General features: G+C 36.5%; 1 protein-coding gene across 3 annotated transcripts in view; it reads left to right on the top strand.

Annotated features, from left to right (window-relative positions):
- LOC127429333 (AF4/FMR2 family member 4-like) overlaps window positions 1–22,812 on the top strand; it is a 69,818-nt gene that overhangs the window by 16,052 nt on the left and 30,954 nt on the right. Inside the window, exons 2-5 of one of the 3 annotated variants that reach the window (XM_051678301.1) lie at window positions 3,166–3,377; window positions 12,015–12,141; window positions 19,325–20,089; window positions 22,767–22,811. In XM_051678301.1, the coding sequence (XP_051534261.1) occupies window positions 3,361–3,377; window positions 12,015–12,141; window positions 19,325–20,089; window positions 22,767–22,811 (954 nt within the window). In that variant the 5' untranslated portion in view covers window positions 3,166–3,360. The remainder of the gene's footprint in view (window positions 1–3,165; window positions 3,378–12,014; window positions 12,142–19,324; window positions 20,090–22,766; window position 22,812) is intronic. The other 2 variants (XM_051678302.1, XM_051678303.1) reach the window with 2 other exon arrangements.

Here is a 22,812-nt window from a genome sequence, read left to right as displayed (position 1 = left end):
ACTTGTCATAGATGTGTCTGTCTTGTCGGGCACTTCTCACGCACCTTACAGTCTAGCTGATCCCACAAAAGCTCAGTGGGGTTAAGATAGCTTAACCTTATCCTTAGAGACTCTGATGTACTTATCCTCTTGTTTAGTTGTACATCTGGCCTTCCACATCTCTTTCTGTCATTGTTAGAGCCAGTTGTCCTTTGTCTTTGAAGACTGTAGTGTACACCTTTGTATGAAATCTTCAGTTTTTTTTTTTTTGGCAATTTCAAGCATTGTATAGCCTTCATTCCTCAAAACAATGATTGACTGATGAGTTTCTAGAGAAAGCTGTTTCTTTTTTGCCATTTGTGACCTAATATTGACCTTAAGACATGCCAGTCTATTGCATACTGTGGCAACTCAAAAACAAACACAAAGACAATGTTAAGCTTCATTTAACGAACCAAATAGCTTTCAACTGTGTTTGATATAATGGCAAGTGATTCTCTAGTACCAAATTAGCATGATTACTCAAGGATAAGGTGTTGGAGTGATGACTGCTGTCTAGATTTGATCAAAAATGACTTTTTTCAAATAGTGATGGTGCTGTTTTTTACATCAGTAATGTCCTGACTATACTTTGTGATCAGTTGAATGCCACTTTGGTGAATTAAAGTACCAATTTCCTTCCGAAACAGCAAAATCTGTACATTATTCCAGACTTTTGGCTGCCAGTATAAATTAATCCAAACAGCATCTTAAAGTTAGTCTTAAAATGGACTTTGGTCGACTTTGTATACTGAATTATGTTGCTGTCCAAAACACCCTCCACCATAGTTTTTGCTACATTAAAAGCATGTATCATTGCATAACAGTTAAAAAAAGTCTCTATGTGCCTTGAACATTTTGTGAAATAAGACAGCCACCCACTTCTTGAGCATAATAATAGTTTACATAAAATGTAGGGCAGAATATATCCCAGTACTGAGAGGACATTGCTTTACAACAACTGAAAGGCATATTGAAGGATTGAAGGACATATTTGCATTTTAATAAAAGGAAAGAGAATAAGAAAATAACTTACAAATTAGTTGTAACCAAATATTATTTGCATGTTCCATAACTGCGCAAGTCCAAATGTAATAAGCTAACTTTACTAGAGATGTAAACATTACCATAAGACAAACAAAAAAAAACAAACAAAAAAAAATATATATATATATATATATATATATAAATAAACATATTAAAAATAATCAGTGTGTTTATTGCATCAAATGCATTAAACAGTGTTTTGTGTCATGAAACCTCTTTTTTTATAGCACAAATAGAAGATTATTGATTGGTTGGATCCAAAACTATTAACTTTTGCATTTGGTGAACATTTTTATTATAATATTCAAAGGCAGTTCGAGCCTCAAGTTGTTTGGGATACATAACAATTGTAAATAATCAAATACAGATTAAGCTGTAAAATAACAAGTGGTTTATGGCTCAGTTACAATGTCTTTGAGCTTTATTATACTGTATATCAGTTTTCTCAACTGCTGGGTTGTGACCCAAAAAATGGTCAAAAGTCTTTTCTGATAGGGTTGCTGACAGCAGGGAAAAAACAATACTAAATGTAACCCTTTAAGTTCTGAGGGTGTTTTTTAAAGATTACCTGTTTCAAAGGCTCATAACTCTACAAAAAAATTTATAGATCAAAGATTATGATAAAATGATAATACTCTCAGCCCAAGAAACTGCTGAAAAACTTTTTTTTCTTATTTTGCTGATTTGATGTTATATATATATATATATCTCTGGTTGTAAATAATGTAGCTCTGTTTTGTTCCCAATGATGTCACCTGTAACTGAGTAAAATTTTGTGTTGATATACGACAAAGCAATCAAAAGTTATAGCATTACAAATATAATTTATCCTACTGTCCAAAAACATCTTCAAACATATAAAACAACAATGACTAAAGGTATGCTGTCTCTCCAAAGCATGCAGGCATGAGTAATGTTATTAATAGTAATATATTTCAGTTCTTGATTTTTAAAAGCATTTTTGTTTACTATTGTATGAGAAACAATTTTGGTACTGTGTTGGGTCACCAATTTAATGTCCAGGTGATTCTCATGAAACCTGTCTAGAAAATGTCCTTGTCTTATTTTACTCCAAAAATCAAAAGAAATAAATAAGACATGATATTTTGCATATAAAAATTAAGCCTATTTTTAGGACCATTAAGATTTTTTTTTTTTTTACATTTAAACATTATTTTCATGAGTTACAAACATTTTACACTCAGTTCTCATTACCGCAATGCGAAAAATTATGTTATTTATATTGAGTATTTATACATCATAGTAGTACTCCCTGAATACTGGCTTTAATTTTTGCTGATTTTAATAAAAAATGATGTAATACAGTAAAAAAAAAAAAAAAAAGACTGCTACAAAGCACTACACTCACCAAGTAAGCTTGTGAGAGAATAATTTGGCATGAAAGTTGGCATTGGTTTTGGATGAGAAACTATAGTTTGAGAGATATTTCAAACTATAGTGGATAGATGCTCTCCTGCAAATCTAGTTTTCTGTTTGTGATTTTACCTGTATGGTAAGTGAAAATAGTTTTCGTGATTCCCATATTGCAACTAATTGCCTCATTATCGTCTGGGGACAGTTAGGTGCACTAATTCTCTTGACGTGCTTTCCCTCTGGAACTGTTAAAAACTGCTGCTGGCCCTTTAAGGAAATGAATGCTGATTCTGTTGGCTCAGGCCCAAGTGGGGGGAGGGCATGTGTTTACAGAGAGAGAGTGTCTGATTGGTTGCACTCTGCTCTGAGTCACAGCTTCACTGGCTGACTGGCATAAAAAAACATCTCCTTATAAGGGCATTGGTGGACTGCACCATTTTCCACAGGACACAGAGGGGTTTAGCAGGCTTTGTAAGAACTTATTTAGATAACTTTGAGTTCATGTAGAGAGATATATTAATAAAGTATTTGTTTTTATTGTGGTTAATGTAGACTTTATTATGATATTATTAGTTGTCTTTTGCATAATGGTGAAGTGGTTACTCTTGTCAAGCTACAAATATAACACAATGTTTCTAATATTACATACTTGATTCTCTTAATGAATAGCCATTTTTTTCATCCTCAGCTGTGTATTTTGACATTGTGCCTCCTCTCTTTATCCAGAGTGGTATGGTCCGCATACCACTCAACTCTCAGGAAATACAGCAGAGACAACTGAAGTGTGAAATGGTTGACTGCCGATCAAGAAGCTTTACCTCAAAGTGGACGGTACTAAACGAGGAGCCATAGCTGGAAAACCCCATCGAGTCGTGTGGACGTTTCTCTCAATCCTCCTCCAATGGTTCATTGGTTGAGGCCATGGCCTCTCAGTCAGGGTAAGCAATAGCACCAGCCATGTTTTTAGTGAGGAACTGCTGAAGGACTGACAGAGAGTGAAGTTTTAGGCCTTCTATTAACAATCCACAACCTTAACGTAAAGATAATTTAACAAATTTAGCTTGATGTAAACGGTGTGTTGTCTTTAAATTGGTCTTAAATTAACAAAAGCTCTCTCGTCGTGGTGTAGGATCTATGCCAAAAAATTTGAATATTCTAGACAGGCCAGACAAATAATAATCTGGATTATAATACTGTCTGAAGCGCCTTCAAATATATTCTATAAAGGTTTATATGAAGTATTTCTTCAGGTAATTTATATTAAATTTGCATCATACCCAGAAATCATCCCAATTGAATGACTGTTAGCACTGAAAAAAAATTAAATAATACTATTTATGGTAGCTCAGCAGTTAAGGCTCTGGGTTACTGACCAGAAGGTTGGGGATTCAAGTCCCAGCACCACCAAGATGCCACTGTTGGGCCCTTGAGCAAGGCCCTTGACCCTATCTGCTCCAGGTGCGCCGTATCATGGCTGACCCTGCACTCTGACCCCAGCTTAACTGGGATATGTGAAAAAAAAATGTTTTCACTGTATATATGCAAAAATGTATGTATAATGTGTGACCAAAATAATTCTTCTATTCTATTCTAAAATGGCAGCCCCCATGAGGGGAACTCTCCATGTAGATTTAAAGGGCTTTTATAAGGTTACTGATATGACTGGAGTCTTCATCTCGTGTGATTTTATACATACGTTTCGAAATTACAATTAATTTATTTTACAAGTAAATCTTTTTTAATGAGGAAAAAAATTGCTGAGTGCACCTTTTAAGCTTCAAAATAGCACCATAAAAATAAAATGAAAGCAGTCCATACAATTTGTACACTACCCAAGTCAGATGACGCCATACAATAGACTTTAGTGAGGAACATAGCAAAACTCAAGTTAATTGCTGATTGGCTCGAATCTCATTCGCGTATATTCTAAATTTGCGAAAATGTTTCGCACCGGGTTTGAAATCAAGTGCCACTGTTTTTTGCGTGAGACATGACCAATTGTGACTTTGCAAGTTTGAATTTGCGGAAGAAATAGTCATGTGTGTTTGGAACTACATATTCAATATCAATATTATTACTACTTTGCACAAATAATTGTCAGTTGATTTTTATATTGGCCATTTTGTGATGACATTGAATATAACAACTTTGACATGTACAAATGCAGCTAGTGGGAGTGTTTTTTGCCTCTTTAAATGGAGTCTTAAAGCCTTCAAGGTAGCATTGCTGAAACTGAATGGCCTGTTGAAAGACATTGGTCCCCTTGTAAGTTTCAGTCATGGGGCCATTCACACTTTTAATGAGCAGTTTGGACATAAAGATTTAGGAGTACACAGCAGTTCACCAGTATATATATCATTAATTATTTGGCAGAGGTGTCACTAATTGTTGCATCAGATATTTGAGTGTTTTTGTCATTTTCCAATAAGCACAGTCATTCACAGAGCTTTTGTCGGCATGACTATCCACTGAACAAAATAAAATAATCTGTTACCTTGACAGGATCGAATGTGTCAAAAGTTACTCCGTTGAAATGGAGGTTAAAAAAAACTCCCTGAGAAATCACATGTTGTTATGCCCCTCCAAAGCTCAGTTTTCATAGCTTGCTGATCTAATCAATGACACAAGTTCCTGTGTGGTTGCTTTACAAAAAGATCTTTCAGAGGTTTGTTTATTCTGTGATTTCAATTATTGTACAATAATATTTTTTTTATATATTGATGAGCTGTTTGCTTAGTGATATGTTTACTGTCTTATGAATAATACAAGGATTGTGCACAACTAATCGAGTACTTAATCTGCACCTGCTAGTCGACTATTAAAAACACTACTCGAATATTGCAAATTGATTTTCCTTTGCGCATTTGCCGGCCGTGGGTAATGCTGAATGATCCTGTACTTTCCCTCTGGATATTTCACCAAATCTCGCAGTTACAATTACTCGCAGTACTCTGGGGGGCGCTGTGGAGATGTGTCATCGAGGTGTTGGATGAGAGAAGAAGATATGATGCCGTCTTTAACTGCCAACAAGAATACAAATATTTAAACAAGCATATATAATTGTATCAACAGTATTACAAAATTACGCTCGTTACGTTTCGCTCTCTTTCGCACTTTTTTCACTCTTTCGTTGTTTTCACTCTTTCGTTTGCTCTTCTGTGTTATCGCTCTTTCGCATTCACTCTTTTCACTCCACTTTCTTTAGCTGTTTTTGCTCTTTCATTCAATCTCACTTGTTTCACTCTTTTCACTTTCGCTGTTTTCACTTTCTTTGTTCCGTTATTGTTGTTACTCTTTCACTTTTTTCACTCTTTTGATGTTATGCTCTTTTATGATGTTTTGTATGCTCTTTCGCTGTTTTCGTTCTTGCCATTATATTTTTTCACTCTTTTCTCTTTTTTTTTTTCAACATTTTTTATTTTGCTCTCTTGCTCTTTCACTCTTTTGCTGTTTCTTCTCTCTTGCTGTATTATCCTCAACTCACTGTTTCTTTTGCTCTTAGTTTTTTTTCCCTTTTGCTTGTTTGCTATTTTGTTCGCGTTCTTTTTCTATCTGCTTTATTTTGGATGGAAAACCATAGGCAAACTTACAGATCTTTCAGAGGTTTGTTTTAAGCTGAGATTTAATTCATTGTGTAAATAATAGTTCAGATGTTTACCCAGTAATTTGCTTACTGTTTTATAAATAATAGATGAGTGTAAAGACTTAATGCACTTATCTGTTTGAAATTTTTACTCTTTTCTCTCACACATTACACTTTTTACTTTCTTTGGCTGTTTTCGCATTTGTTCGCCATTCTTTTTCCTCTTTTTCCTTTTTTGCCATTGCCTAGTTTTTGCTCTTTCTGTTTGCTGTTTTGTTTGCTCATTTGCTCCTGTCATTTGAACTCTTTGCTAACTTTTTTAAATTAGTAAATCACTTGCATATGTGACCAAATTTCACTCTATGCGACTAAAAAATGTGTGGCTAGTGAATGATCAGATTTCTCTCGCCGGTGATTGAGTTGTGTAGTGGCGAAGAAGAACTTAAGCACTGAGATCTCTTCAAAGTGTGTTGTGTTTCATGAGTGCACACTATGAAGGAAATTGGTCCTGAGTTGTTGCCGATCGCGGTGTCACCATTGCTTTAGTTGGGCTGTGATATGCTATTGTTACATTTAGTACATTGCATTTAACAATGTCAACTATGGTTTGCATTTTGCATTCTGCATTTTACAGCATCTACAGAGACCAGTGTAACGCGCCTGTAGGAAGGTAAAAAGTGTTGTAAAACTCGAGAGCTTGTTGAATTGAATTTGAGAGCTTGTACAATAAATATTTGTACTGTGCACGTAACTCAATACACATTATGCAAGTAAAAATATGGTAATGTGTAAATATATAAATATTTAATGGGACAATCATTCATTATGAAATATTTTAACTTAAAAATTTACGTTGTAGCTAAATATTGAAGAATTGAACAAATAGGCTCTTGTAGCATCAGTGCAGGGTTTTGGTAAAACCCTGTGCAAAGCCCTGCCCGATAAAGCTAATGTTGTTGTTTTTTTTTACATAGTCCTTTTGATATATTAGCACTTAAATATTAGATTTGGATTTCTATTTTCACTATTTGGTTCCAACCTTGTGAATATTTTAATGTGTTAAAAATGTGTATGAAATTTCAAACATTGACCACAGCCTGTATCATTATAATAAATGCAATTTCATGAAATCATATAAATTGATAGAATTTGAAATTTGTACATTTTAAAAAGCTAAAATGTGATTCAAATGATGAAAAGCGTAATATGAAATAAAAGATACAGATGTAAAGATCAGTTCCAGGCTAGAAACTTCCCGTCATAATTGGCAGCATTGGCTGGGAGATAATTTCTTTCAGATGTAAGTATAACTGAAATATACCCATATGAATCTATATTGATTAGAATCGAGAACTTGTGAATCGAATCAGAAAATATTTGTCAAAACCCAGCCCTAATGAATACTCTACATATGTGAAGAGACCTCGTTCCCAGTTTGCTTAATATCTTTTTCAGTTTTCAGCTGCATTATGCCTACATGTTGTCAAAAGACCGGCGAGTAAAAACAAAACCTTTTTAGCCAATGGTGATTCTTTCTCCAACTTGTCCATTGAGGGTTGTATTTTTCCTTTTTCAACTGTGTTTGTTGTTGCATGCAGCGAGCTCATCTCAACAGAAAGGGTGAAAAGTTGTGTAAGACACACAGCCGCACATCCTAAAAATGTAATTTTAAAAACTCACAAGATGATATCTGACAAAACCGCATATGAATGCACTCAAAGTGTTCTTGGCTGTCACCAATGGCAACTAGATTTTAAATTATTTACTAAATAATTTCTTGTCGCATTTGTGACCATTTCAGTTGCAGTCTTGAGCCCTGGATGTTACCAGTTTTCTAGGGAGTTCATTAATTCAAGTCAAGTCAAATCATTTTTATTTGTATAGCACTTCTCACAACACACATTGTTTCAAAGAAGCTTTACAGACAATTATGGTGTAAAAGAAAATTATGCTGTAATGTCTGTAATGTCTTGAATTTCTCATTGAGCAGTTTATATAAACAAAAAAGATTAAAAATCATGCTTTAAAAAGTATTTGTCTTTTGACCCCCAGAGAGGTGTTAAGATGTTAATGGAGGGAAAAAAAAAACCTTGGAAGAAACCAGTTCCCCTCTGGCTATTCAGCATGAATATAATGCCAATATGATTTACCTATGTTTAATACAAGTCATGTATTATTTGAGTAAACTCAAGAGATATTAGTGTGCAATTCTAAAAACTAAAAGATATGAATTAAACTATAAGATTAATGATTAAGTGTCTTTGAAGTCCATCCCCAATTGATTGTGGAAGTGCTCATAGATGCAGGGCCCTTTTTAATTTGGCTGACGAATGCTATAGTTACCTCCTCCTCTGTTTTGTCAGAATTGAGTATAAGGAAATTTCTAGCCATCCAGTCTTTGATATCATTGATACACTCTGCTAACTTGGAGAATTGGGAAATTTCACCAGGTCCTGAAGACATATAAAGCTGAGTATCATCGGTATAACAGTGAAAACTTATTCCATGGTTCCTGGTAATGTCTTGCAGCGGAAGCATATACAAGGAGATAAGCAGAGGACCTAATACTGAGCCCTGCCGCACTCCATACTTCTACTTGATCTTAAAATTCCTCGTTTACACTAACAAAGTGGTAGTGGTCGGATAAATGGGACCTAAACCATGCTAATGCCTGTCCATAAATGCCAACATAATTCTCAAGCTTATCCAAGAGAATTTACTGATCTATGGTTTCGAAGGCAGCACTAAGATCTAATATTACTAGATGAGAGATGCACAGGGTCTGAAATTAACACCCGCCAAGTGCCAAATGTGGATACATTTTCTGTTTGGCCGGTGAATTTCGCAGCATCACAGGCCATTCTGGTGGGTGGTTTTTGCTTTCTATCAGTTTATATCAGCTTATAAAATAGTTTTACATGTTCTAGTTTTGTCCTCAAGGGGGTTCTGTAGGCCTACAGAACAGTCAGTAACACAGGTGTTATTAGCACGTAGTCCCGCTGCTCATCAATGGTCTCAAACGCTGTGTGTCTGCTGGCGTGTAGTGAGTGAAGGTGGATTCAGTGCTTTTAATCCAGACTTCAAATGATGATTGCATGCATTCTTTGTGGCAATTCTGTGGCTGGGTAAGCAAACGTTTAAAAATCAACACTGTTTGAATACTTTGGGCATTTAAAAATGAAATTGGCATTTTTCCAACTGTAATCGCACATATTTAAGATGACATCATTGCTCGTGTACTGAAAGCTAATAGTAGAAAATACACACTGGCTTTGTGTATTACAAACTCACCCTGAAGCGGCAGTTCTCTGGTGCAGTGAGTGGGGCTGAGCGGATTTCTTCCGCGCTAGTGGGAATGCACCGTTAGCAGTACATCTCGAGCATGCAAGATGAAAGTATGTACAGGAGTGTTCATGCCATCGGGATTCAGGATGAAGTGAAGACCACTCTTGGATTTACAGTGCATGTGTGAGTAAATTTTAATTACCCACCACCACACATACAAATTCTCTGGTAATGACTGCATTATAATAAAAACCGAGTGATTTTCATGACGTTCGGTTTCATTAATGGCTCTTGAACGTGCATTATTCTGGTGATACGGACAGAAAACTGGACTAATATACTCAGACAGTCTTTCCTGTATTACTATGAAGCGCCACTGCAACACTAATAAAGCACTACTAGTAGACCGAATCCCAAAGAAATTACTCTTTTGAGCTAGCTCTTTTTAGTGAATCAAAAAGTTTTATGAATCCATTGGAGCTGAATTAATTCATTGACTCTGTGATGAGGAGGAGGGCGTGGATGCCAGAGAGAGAGAGACACACACATGAACACTGCTGTGTTTGTGTCTCTCTCTCTCTCTTTCTCTCTCTGGCGTCCCCGGCTCCTCCTTTATCTCTCTCCCGCTGACTGGGCAACTCAGCGCCGGGTGTGCATCCTCACGCCCCGGCCACGCCCTCCTCCTCGTCACAGACTCACTCCAAGTAAACCAAAAATTGCTACTCTGTTATGTGTACTCTAGGCTACTTACTGGTCATTCATATGACAACATGTACTTTAAAATACAAATTAAGCTTTATTGTAATAAGTGAATAATCTGAAAAATGATTCTTATTGGACTATCAGGCAATTATATATTTAATAAATTAATACAGTTCTTTAAAAATGCAGGTCACTTTTAAACATGCATACAGTATTGTTTATTTGTCTGTAAAATTCACTTGAAAAATGCAATAATAAAAAAAAATTGACTGGTAAGAAATCTGACTGGCTGGTAAAGGTTTTCATCTACCAGCCACCTTGGCTGGTGGGCTAAAAAGTTAATTTCGGACCCTGGTAATGCAGCTGCGGTCAGATAATAAGAGCAGATCATTTGTAACTGATAAGTGCAGTCTGTGCTATGATGGGGCCTAAATCCTGACTGAAATTCACAGATACCATTTCTCAGTAAAGATGAACATATTTGGGAGGACACTACATTTTCAAGTATTTAAGACATAAATGTGAGACTCAAGATTGGTCTATAATTAGCCAACTCTCCAGGATCAAGCTGTGGTTTCTTGATTAGGGGTTTGGTAACTGCCAGCTTGAAAGTTCTGGGGACATGTCCTGAATATAGTGAGGAGTTAATAATATTGAGAAGAGGTTCTGGGATTACACAAAAAACCTCCTGTAGTAGCATAGTGAGTATTGGGTCTAGCATACATGTTGTTCCTTTTGATGCTTTAATAAGTTTTGTTAGCTCATTCTGACCTATAAAAGTGAAGGACTGAAGTTTCCCATAGAGAATACTATGAGACACTGTCTTCTGAAGTGCTGTGGTAGATGGTTGTGTAATTCCAATTTTCCCTACTGTGCTGTGAGGGAATATCTGGTTCAATTGAAGCTTTGTTTCTTGTCAATTTAGCTTTTAGAGCCTGTCTGTAGCTCGAGACAATTAATTAGCCTCTATTCAACAAGTTCATATTTCCATAGGGATTTCATCAGCTTGTGGTTTTGAAAGACATTTGGGCGTCCTCAATGAGGTTTAATTTCTATTAACAAAATGTACCCCACAAATCTCACATAACTTATGGTCTTGGCAGACATAAGAAATCACCTTTTTGAAAGTTTCTACGTCAATGTGCTACTGAATAAGTGTTTCAGTATTGATCAAAATCTTCTTTATGGTAAATGTTGACCTAATGGGTAACTAGTTATTTTGAAATTACAGTAATGTTTTCGACATGTAGTAATCTGTGAAATTTTGCGATGTGCAGAGCAAATGAAGGCATGTATGTACGTAACTTGATATAGGCTAATATTGGCATGATATAGGCATGATGTTTCAGCCAGCATTGAACAAAGATGAGTTAGTGTAACAAATACATTTTTCTGATTTAAGTCTAACATCAAATTATCCTTTGACTGTTGTCATATATTTTGTAATAAGCCCAGCATCTCAGCTGGTGTTATTCATAGCAAAGCACCTTATCTCCAGCAATCCTGTTTTTTTTTCTTCTTCATTTGTTGTTGAAATGTGTAACTGTATCTTTGTTTAAAGAATTAAACTCCTGAAAATCATTTACTCATCCTCATGTCATTCCAAACTCGTATGACTTCCTTTCTTCTGTTGAACACAGAAGGATATTTTTTGAAGAATGTGCTGAATGGGGACCGGGACTTTCAAGCTTCAAAAAGGCAAAACTAAGGCATCATAAGTGGTCCAAACAACTTGTGAGCTATATACCATATGATAGGGTTGTGTGAGGAACAGACTGAAATTAGTGTGAGGAACACTATTTTCTTAACATTAACACAAGTTTTATGGACTACTTTCTTGGGACTTTTTTTTATGATACTTTTTCAGCCTCTTTTAAAGCTTGAAAGCTCCAGTTATTATTCATTGTAATTCTATTTTGGTTGAACTATTTATTTAAATGTAAATCAAGGTGTTAGAAAGATCTTTTTCTCCCTCAATGCTTAGTGACTTTGTCTCTGTTGTTAGCAACATGAACCGTGAAGACCGGAATGTGCTCCGTATGAAAGAAAGGGAAAGGAGAAATCAAGAAATCCAGCAGGGAGGAGAGGCCTATCCAGCTAACTCCCCACTCTTTCCTGAACCTTATAAAGTTGTAAGTTCATTTTGTTTCTTCATTTCTTTGCCCTGTAGACCTTATTTCATCTTGGATGGTTTATCTTTTTTGGTCATTTATTAGAGTCTGACATTTATTCGTTACTAATCTCGCTCCCTAGCAAAGAACACTTTACAAAAAAACTGGTACTAGTACAGTGAGGGTTTTAGATGGTAATATCACAGTATTTGGATATATACTTTAGTAATAAATGAGTACACTAATCATGTACCATGCTATTTACATGGTACTCTGAGGTAGGGCTTGGTGATTTATCTAAGTGTAAATGTCGATATTTGTCAGCCTCTTGATACACAGTTGAAGTCATAAGTTTACATACACCTTAGCCAAATACATTTAAACTCAGTTTTTCACAATTCCTGACATTTAATCGTAGAAAACATTCCCTGTCTTAGGTCAGTTAGGATCACAACTTTATTTTAAGAATGTGAAATGTCAGAATAATAGTAGAGAGAATGATTTATTTCAGCTTTATTTCTTTCATCACATTCCCAGTGGGTCAGAAGTTTACATACACTTTGCTAGTATTTGGTAGCATTGCCTTTAAATTGTTTAACTTGGGTCAAACTTTTTGGGTAGCCTTCCACAAGCTTCTCACAATAAGTTGCTGGAATTTTGGCCCATTCCTCCAGACAGAACTGGTGTAACTGAGTCAGGTTTGTAGGCCTCCTTGCTTGCACACACTTTTTCAGTTCTACCCACAAAATTTCTATCAGATTGAGGTCAGGGCTTTGTGATGGCCACTCGAATACCTTGACTTTGTTGTCCTAAAGCCATTTTGCCAAAACTTTGGAGGAATGCTTGTGGTCATTTTCCATTTGGAAGACCCATTTTCAACCAAGCTTTAACTTCCTGGCTGATGTCTTGAGATGTTGCTTCAATATATCCACATAATTTTCCTTCCTCATGATGCCATCTATTTTGTGAAGTGCACCAGTCCCTCCTGCAGCAAATGCTTCAGGGTTGGGATGATGTTCTTCGGCTTGCAAGCCACACACTTTTTACTCCAAACATAATGATTGTCATTATGGCCAAACAGTTACATTTTTGTTTCATTAGACCAGAGGACGTTTCTCCAAGTAGTAGTAAGATCTTTGTCCCCATGTGCACTTGCAAACTGTAGTCTGGCTTTTTTATGGCAGTTTTGGAGCATTGAATTCTTCCTTGCTGAGCAGCCTTTCAGGTTATGTCGATATAGGACTCGTTTTACTGTGGATATAGATACTTGTCTACCTGTTTCCTCCAGCATCTTCACAAGGTCCTTGCTGTTGTTCTGAGATTGATTTGCAGTTTTCGCACCAAACTACGTTCATCTCTAGGAGACTGAATGTGTTTCCTTCCTAAGTGGTATGATGGCTGCGTGGTCCCATGGTGTTTATACTTGCGTACTGTTGTTTGTACAGATGAACGTGGTACTTCAGGCATTAGGAAATTGATCCCAAGGATGAACCAGACTTGTGGAGGTCCACAGATTGGTTTTTTTTTTTCTGAGGTTTTGGTTGATTTCTTTTGATTTTCCGATGATGTCAAGCAAAGAGGCACAGAGTTTGAAGGAAGGCCTTAAAATACATCCACAGGTACACCTCCAATCAGAAGCTAAATGGCTAATTGTCTAAAGGCTTGACATTATTTTCTGGATTTTTCCAAGCTGCTTCAAGGCACTGTTAACTTGGTGTATGTAAACTTCTGACCCATTGGAATTGTGATCTAGTCAATTAAAAGTGAAACAATCTGTATGTAAGCAATTGTTGGAAAAATTACTCATGTCATGCATGAAGTAGATGTCCTAAACTACTTGCCAAAACTATAGTTTGCTAATATGAAATCTGTGGAGTGGTTAAAAAAAAAAAATAGTTTTAAAGACTTCAACCTATGTGTATGTAAACTTCTGACTTCAACTGTATATTCAATATAGATCTCAATATGTTTTATATTTATTCTGAAATTAACTGAAATTAAACGCTTTCAACCAAACAGCAATTGTTGCCAAGTAGATTTAAAATACTTAATGTAAGAAGTAAAATGCAGTAAAATTTTAATTAAATTAGTCAAGGCATGCTTTGCACAATATTTATCAGTAATGAACTCCAGAATATTTAATTGTTTTCATTTATATGCTCAAGTATAACAGTACATAATAATAATCAGCCATCATGACCAACTTAAAAATACCATGTTGAGACTTCCTTGAACATTTTTGAGTGATGACACAAATGAACCCATCAAATACATTTTCTTAATGTACCATGTTATCATATTTTCTCAATTTCACACAAATCTTTGTAAAAAAAAAAAAAAAAAAAAAAATCTGAGAAAAATATATATTTTTGTGTTTAGCTAATATTAACATTTTAATAAAAGGAAGAACAAAAAAATGACAATTCACATAGTAATCCAATAACAACGGTATGTGCGCCTTAGCAATCGCTATTACACAGTAGTACCATATTTCTGTAATAATTTCTTAAGTTGCATGTGGCATTTTTATGCAAGCCTTTTTTTTTCTTCCTGAAAACTGAAGGAACTATTTTTGAGTTTCTGTTTGTAGCCAAGTTGACTGGCCTTTTATTGCTCTCATTCACTTTTCTTTCCACAAAAACCCGTCATGTTTTTTAAAAAAAAAAATTCATGTTTTTTTATATGGGGTTATTTTAGATTTAGATGGTAAATTTCAGCAGCCATGCATATTTGGAATTATGCAAATGTACAATTAGTGAATCCAGTCTATTATTGTAGTAACACAATGGCACTTAACAACAAACGAAATGTGATTGGTTATTTACATACTTCAGACGGCTCCTTCACATGCAGACGGCTTGCTAAACTAATCGGCCAAACAGGAAAAATTTTCGGCCGATGCTAATAGTAATATCTGCAGATATATCCGCCATAGGGATATATCGATTGAACACTACTTCCCTGTATAATTTACATAAGCTGGGAGAATTTCTTTCATATGAAAGCAAAATGGGCATTATAAGTGAAATAAACCAAAATCAATCAGAATCATATCGAAATTGGAATCAAATCAAGAGCTTGTGAATTGAAATTAAATCTAATCTGGGAATCTGTAGTGATACAACAATTAAAACATCTCTTTGTGAGTCACAAGACAATGTTTTTAAGAAACTTTATTGGATAATAAAAAGGATATTAAAATCTTTGTAGTACTCACAACTTTGCTTAATTTCATATCTGCAACATAATCATTGAAATAATCGTGAATATTTGATACATCACACAACCCGATTCTCTAAGGTGCTTCAAAGAATACCATGGTACATGTCCAAAAAACAATGGTATTACCATGGTACCATGTCCGTAAAAACCATGCATGGTATTATTTTTGGTGACTGGTTTAGTTTGATATTGAGATTTAACTGAAACAGTTATTGTGGGATGTTTGGAAAAAGTACTTGTTGATGCTGTTGAGATGAAGATCTATGATGAAATACATGTTCCTGGTTTATCTAAAATGTCTGCTGGCAAAGCACAGAAAACTAGAGCTTTGTGGTCAGTTAGCTTCCTTCCTAAACCTCTGCTAAAAGCTTGGTCATATCATATCACTACCTTGATTCCCGAAAGTCCTTTTCTAGTTTATTTCTGACTTGTTTTATTTCACCAGGTGCAAACATGTAAAGAACATTACCAATTGTGGTTGGTTATTGAGAACTAGTTCTTACTCAGATCTAGTGCTGTTTAAAAAAAAATTAAGAACGCCACGGCAAAAGAAATTGAATTTATATTATTTTAGCTGAGTTATGAGCTTAAAGTCTGAATTAAATGTAGTGAGAGAGAAATGCTGGGGACCACCCTACATAGACAATAAATAGACAGCATATCTTTTTTTAATTATTATTATTGTGTTGTCCTTCCTGGTTGCACACAATAACAAACATACAACATACTTTTGCTTCCTCAGAAGTAATAAGAGAATCATGGAATCGTTAAAAGGAATAGGGGACACCAGGATCACCCCTGTAGAGCGCAAAAGTTCGTGCCCTCTTTTTCAGCCATCTTGGTTCCTTAAAGAATTTTTCCAATTATTTTTTATATTTAATAAAATTCATAAGAGTTTTTAGACATGAACTAAGCCAACCAGCTCTGAGGTGAATTACAACATGACAAACTTTGAAGCAAAAAAACCCCCCAAAAAAACATTGAAAATCAGACAAAAAAAAACAAAACAAAGTTTAACATCTTTAATGAGGGAATGAACTACAATCCCATGAAGCATAGTGATTTATGTAATTTAAAAACAATAAAAAAAAAATTATACAAATATTGATTTACAGTTGTAGATTTAAGTAGAAATGAATATTTTTTAAGGTATACTGTGAAATTTTCTGGTCATTAGCAGCGTGTCATTGAAGTGGGCAGTCCTGCAGAGCTTTTTTGCTGCGCTTTGTTGGCTGAGACTGATTGGTGGATCTCTCTTCAGGATTATGGGTAGTGTAGTTCTTCACCAGAAATTCCGCTATTAAACCTGATTTTTTTTTTTTTTTTTTTTAAGTCAAATTGAAATGATGTGGACTGATGGCTTCAAATGAAGCATATACCATCATGTCTGTCTTAAAGGTTTAGATGACTCCAGGCTAACTTAAATGGTCGCAAGTGCGACAAAAAATAATCAATTGTAACAGTTATTTGAAATCTAGTGGCCATTGGTGACAGTTGTGAACAAACTGTGTGTGTTCATATGTGGTTTTGACAGATATCATCTTGTGAGTTATTGAATGAAATCTTTAGAGCGTGCACTAAAGTGTCTTGCGCTGCTTTTTACCCTTTCTGTTGAGATTAGCTCGCTGCATGCAACAACAATATATACATGCACACATTGTGTGTGTATGTATGTATGTGTTATTACTATTATTATTTTTAAATACTATCGGCCAAATAACCGATTATCGGTCTTGCTAATCGGTCTTGCTTTTTTTTTTTTTTGGCTTTCTATCTTTGCTTCTAAACCATCTAAATGGAGAAATTCTGTAATTAAAAACAGCCGTAAATGTTTCAGTTTAAAAGCCAATTGCCTCCATAGTCACTATTTTTAGTCTGGTTTATAAGTTATCGTTAAAAATCAATAACCTTACAGAAAAAAAAAAACGACTGTGATTTTTACCTCCCGAAGCTGACTGCTGCACTCTCCAATTCACAAAATCATATATTGAGAGCATTTGATTATACAAAAATCTGTGTTGTGTAAGATGACACACTGAAGTATTTTGTTCTTTTTCCTGGAAGAGAATGCATATACTTGCTAAATGTTTGTTTTGACAATGTTTAGAAGTACATTAGCATATAGATGACCTCAAAGCTTACAGACATGGACTAAAAGCCACAAAACTCTTGATGTGATGGGGTCTTTTAAATGACCTTATGTATAGAGAATCCACTATTTGGTTGATATAAAATCTGAAATGGGTGAGAAAGTGCAGAGGTTATGCTTGCACATATGTTGCAGTAAAGAAGATTACAGTCTGTCTCTGTCTAATCTTTGTTGCTAACCTGCTTTGCACATTGGTAAGAGCTTTACATTGGTGATGAACCTGTCATAGAAGGCAAGAAATGCATCCTGACAGGTAGAGAATATGGACAGCTGCTTTCCGGTTGCAAGCTGACTTTTTTCTTGATATTCCCAATGGCATAAGACGAAGTGGTTTGTATTAACTGTGGAAAACCCCTGCTATGACATTTATCTCAGGTCAGACTAGGACACAGTACATTGCGTGTTTATTTTGGATGAGCTCATTGGGGGAGGGTGTGCAAACAATATTTTACATAACAAACTGCACCTGAATGCGTCACTTGAACATTCTGGATATATCAAGTTATGAAAGGACGATGAATATTTTTAACTATCAACAGCAGTGATGCAGCTTGGTTTGTTGTTTGCCTTCAGAACAATACTTTGTATAAATGTGGGTATGTTAAAGAAAACGGTGGTTTGAAATGAGGAGTGTGCTTTTTTTTTTTTTGTGTACAAGATCAATTTGGTCTGCATCAGTTTGAGTTGCATCCATGTTCTCAATGGCTGTGGTTGTTGTTGTAGATAGGGATGCACTGAAATTATATTAGTTCAGAGGTGAAATGCCTACTGGGTGGTGCTAAAAGAGATTGAACGTTTCTCCTAAATAGATGAGATTTTGAAGGCTAATGCTCTATCAAGTGTTATCAACATAACTGACCTTCCTACCAGGGTTGACACTAAGATGCAATCTTTGGGGGGGCATTTGATCTTTAGGGTGGACAAGTGGTTGTCTCTTCATCAAACTGGGAGTGGATTGTTGGAAGTTTCAGGGGGGGCACAAGGAAAATCCCCCCATAGCACCCCCTTAGAACCGGCCATGCTCCCTACCCCTAAACTGAACCGATGTGTCATAAAAAGCTAATGTGAGATGAAAAACACAATCGCTGAAACATACATGTCATTTTGTGATGCTTCTATGACACTTTCGACTCATGTGTTGACTCACATGCTCTTCAGGACTCATACCCTGTTCCTTTACATCTCAAGTGCAACGCAGTTGAGCTACCACACAATTTAAGCGCAACCAAACAAGCTTGTTAATGTAGTTTATTTAATGCAAATTTTAAAATGTATTGCCTTACAAGTCATGCAGTATATTAAGTGTTTAGATGTCATAAGATAGCATTGTGTGAGGAACAAGGTGAAAAGTGTTTCTGAACTCATCTACCGTTTTACCAATTATTTGTAGTGGTGCTATAGAGCAGTGCTTCTCAACCTTTTTGACTCCAAGGCCCCCCCATTGTCAGAGAAAATATTCGAAGGCCCCCCATGTAGGCTATTAGATATTTATAAGATGATATATCTATTATAAGATATTTCCTTAACTTGTGATTCCAGAAATGTCTAGAACTGTATATTCTACATAAAAAGCAAGCTGTTGAAGGGAGTTATTACATATTTTGCATTTTCAGTAAGTTGAATTATAGTAATTATATAAAAATTATATTCCATCATATTTTAAATAATTTTAAGAGATATTGAGGCACCCCTGGAAGTATGCTGAGGCCCCCTAGGGGGTCCCGACCCCCTGGTTGAGAACCACTGCTATAGAGGACATGTTGGCCACTGGTCAACCATTAAATCAGAGTGATGAGTTAAGACTGATTTTCTTTTTTTCTTGTCTCTATACAGCAGTGCAAGGAAGATAAACTCTCCAGTCGCATCAAGAGCATGCTGGGCAATTACGACGAGATGAAAGAGACCATCGGCGAACCTCCAATGTCCAAACTCATTCCTAAAGCCTCCAGCACCCCCTCAGAGGAGAAATCCGGTCAGTTCAGTGACCAGCGTGGAGGAGGCACCCAGAGCCAGAACAACAAATGGACTCCTGTCGGCCCAGCACCCAGTGCCTCCTCTTCCTCCTCCACCACCACCTCTTCACAGAAACGCTCGTCCATGCAGGGTGGCCACAGCGGCAGCCAACGTAGTGGCAGTAGTAGCGGCGGCCAGCGGCACGAGCGAGAATACAGCAGTAGTAGCAAAAAGTCAAGCAAGCACAGTTCCGAGCACAAGTCTCATTCCACCTCCAGTCCAGCCAAGGGCTCTATGAGCTCTGGAAGCCACTCGCGGACACTTACATCTGACCACGGCAAGGAACGCTACCGCTCCAAGTCACCCAGGGACCGAGAGGCGAACTGGGACTCACCCTCCAGAGTGCATTCTTTTTCCAGCGGGCAACATCCCAGCCAGGCCTTCCCGCCCTCACTCATTAAGCCCAGCTCCATGCTCCAGAAGCCCACAGCATACGTACGGCCTATGGACGGTCAGGAGACTGCAGAGCCCAAGACCTCCTCAGAATCGTATAGTGGTCAGTCGCACAGCAGCGCCGTGGGAGAGATGAAACCCAACGGCAAGGCTTCGCTCACCAAGCTCAAGATTCCAACACAGCCCGTCGATGTAAGATTATGTTCCTTAATATCCATTTATGGTAGTCATCTTGGACTAGCTGGGTATTTTTGGGATATCGCATTAAAAATGCAGGTTTCAAACACCAAGATGCATATTAAATCTCCAAAATGCACTCACTTAAGGTGGATAAACATTTTATTTAATGAGAAGATGTGCTCATAAACTACGTATTTTTATACATATGTGAATTTTGGGATATTACATAAAAATTGCTGAATGGAAACACCAAGATGCAAATAAAATCTCCAAACTGGTGGATAAATGTTTTATTCGATAAAAAGACATATGCTTACGATGGAAACACATTTACAGAATATAAAGAATTTACAGAGTAATATAGATGCGCATCACAAAAGTATTGTGACTTTGCATCAACAAGCCTTGTGAATACAATCTCCGCTCGGAGAATACCATCAGTGTCATCGCACAGCAACTCAAATGTTGCTCTGGTCATTCTGAAATTCCAGAGCCAAAGCCTGTCCACGCAAAAACGTGAAATGCAAGCCTAAATGAAATTTTGTAGAGCATTTAAACCCCAAGTAATTCCTTGCATGCTTCAAACCCTAAGTAATTCATTACATGTAATAAAAGAGCAACAGTTGCTTCAACTTCCATTTTCGTTTCTATTTTGCACCAATGTGTGAAAGTGACGAAAATCACCAGAAGTGACTATTTTGCTCTCTTAAGCACATGGGATGGATACACTACTTTGTTTGCTAAATGTTTTTGCGTAACTTAGATGGAAACATGACTACTGAAACCTAGCATTGTTGATGTTTATGGTTACTATGCAATGAGTCATGTTTCCATCCAAGTAAAATTTGTATTTATCGGAATAAAAAATCAGAATATCGCAAAAAGAATGAATAAAGCAACGTTTCCATCAAATGTGTTTTAGAGAACAAAATCGTCACTTCTGGGGAAATTGGTGCAAAATGGAAAGTAAAATGGAAATTCAAGCCACTGTGGCTCTTATTAAATTGAAATGAAATGCTTAACTCTGACGAACTTCATGTTTGCTAGCGTTCAGTTGCAGGTGCCTTATAAATGGGAGTGAAAGCTTGACCCAATAATTTTGATGATAGACTTTGGCTCCAGCATTTCAGAATAACCAGAGCAACATTTGAGATGTTATGCTATGATATTCTCTGAATTAAATGTGTATTCACAGGGCTAGTTGGGGCAAAGTCACATTACTTTTTTTGATATTCCTATACAAATTTAATTGGAACAATACATTTCTCATTCAAACGATCCTGCGACTATAGTTAAAGTGACTGAGGCCACATCCACACTAATACATTTTTATTTGAAAACTTTATTTTTTAAATTCGTTTAATTTCGCTACATTTTGGCCTTCCATCCACACTAAAATGTCGTTTTTGTCTAGCGAAAACTGAGCTTTTTGAAAATGCTCTCAATTTATATGGATTCCTTTACAACAATTCTAAACTAGCCGCAAATTTGCCACTCGTTATTTTCACATGCAAATTAGCTTTTGATTCGACTCAAATGTTTGGCAGAAGTTTGTTGTTCTTCGCCGGTAATGAACCTCTGACAAACCTTAGGCAACGATGGACAATTTGCCACAGAACTTGTTTGCATGTGAAAATGATCTGTGGTGAATTTGCGGCAAGTTTGCAGCAAATTTGCTATGAAATCTCTATTTTCGTAAGGGCTAATGTGGACTTAGCCTTATTTAAAATTAATTAATGTCAGCTGGTCAAAGAAACTGCACACCACAAAAACATGCTTACAGATGAAAACCTCAGTCACTGCAATGGTAGTACCATTTTTAAAGTAGCCTATTCAGAGTATTTTGAGAATAAGTGTGACTTATACACAGATGGCACTTCTCTGTGTTTTTTTATTTTTTTACAATGTGATTTTGGGGCCTGGGTAGCTCATCGAGTATTGATGCTGACTACCACCCCTGGAGTCATGAGTTTGAATCCAGGGCATGCTGAGTGACTCCAGCCAGCTCTCCTGAGCAACCAAATTGTCCCAGTTGCTAGGGAGGGTAGAGTCACATGGGTAACCCCTTGTGGTCGCGATCAGTGGTTCTTACTCTCAATGGGGCATGTGGTAAGTTGTGCGTGGATCGCGGAGAATAGCATGAGCCTCCATGTGCCGAGTCTCCACGGTGTCATGTACGACGAGCCACGTGATAAGATGCACAGATTGACGGTCTCAGAAGCGGAGGCAACTGAGACTTGTCCTCTGCCACCCGGATTGAGGGGAGTAACCACAAAACCACGAGGACCTAATAATTAGTGAGAACTGGGCATTCCAAATTGGGCGAAAAGGGGATAAAAAATATAAAAAAAACAAAAACAACGATTTTGTCCAGGTGCGACTTATATTCAGGTGCGACTTTATTTTTGGAAAATACAGTATTTTACAGCTGTCATGAGATGTCAGCATGGTGAACCCAATAAGGCAACCCACTTCATGAATAAAACAGCTTTTTAGGATGCTTTTAAGCATATTTCTTTAAAGCAATACCAGTTTGTTTTTTTAGTAATAATTTTTAAGAGAAAAAAATTACAGAGTACATCTTTTACTTTGGCATGTTACACAAGCTACATAAGGGCTCAATGCAGATGGTTCTTAGATGATATGCTGCACAATCTACACCGACATTTTCTTTCATTCTGTCCTGTAGGGTTCAATGGGAGGAGATGCAAGCTGTGTTGATGAGATTTTAAAGG

This window comes from Myxocyprinus asiaticus, chromosome 38, assembly GCF_019703515.2.
Source record: "Myxocyprinus asiaticus isolate MX2 ecotype Aquarium Trade chromosome 38, UBuf_Myxa_2, whole genome shotgun sequence".
Lineage (NCBI taxonomy): Eukaryota > Metazoa > Chordata > Actinopteri > Cypriniformes > Catostomidae > Myxocyprinus > Myxocyprinus asiaticus.
This window is presented reverse-complemented; position numbering and strand designations above follow the sequence as displayed.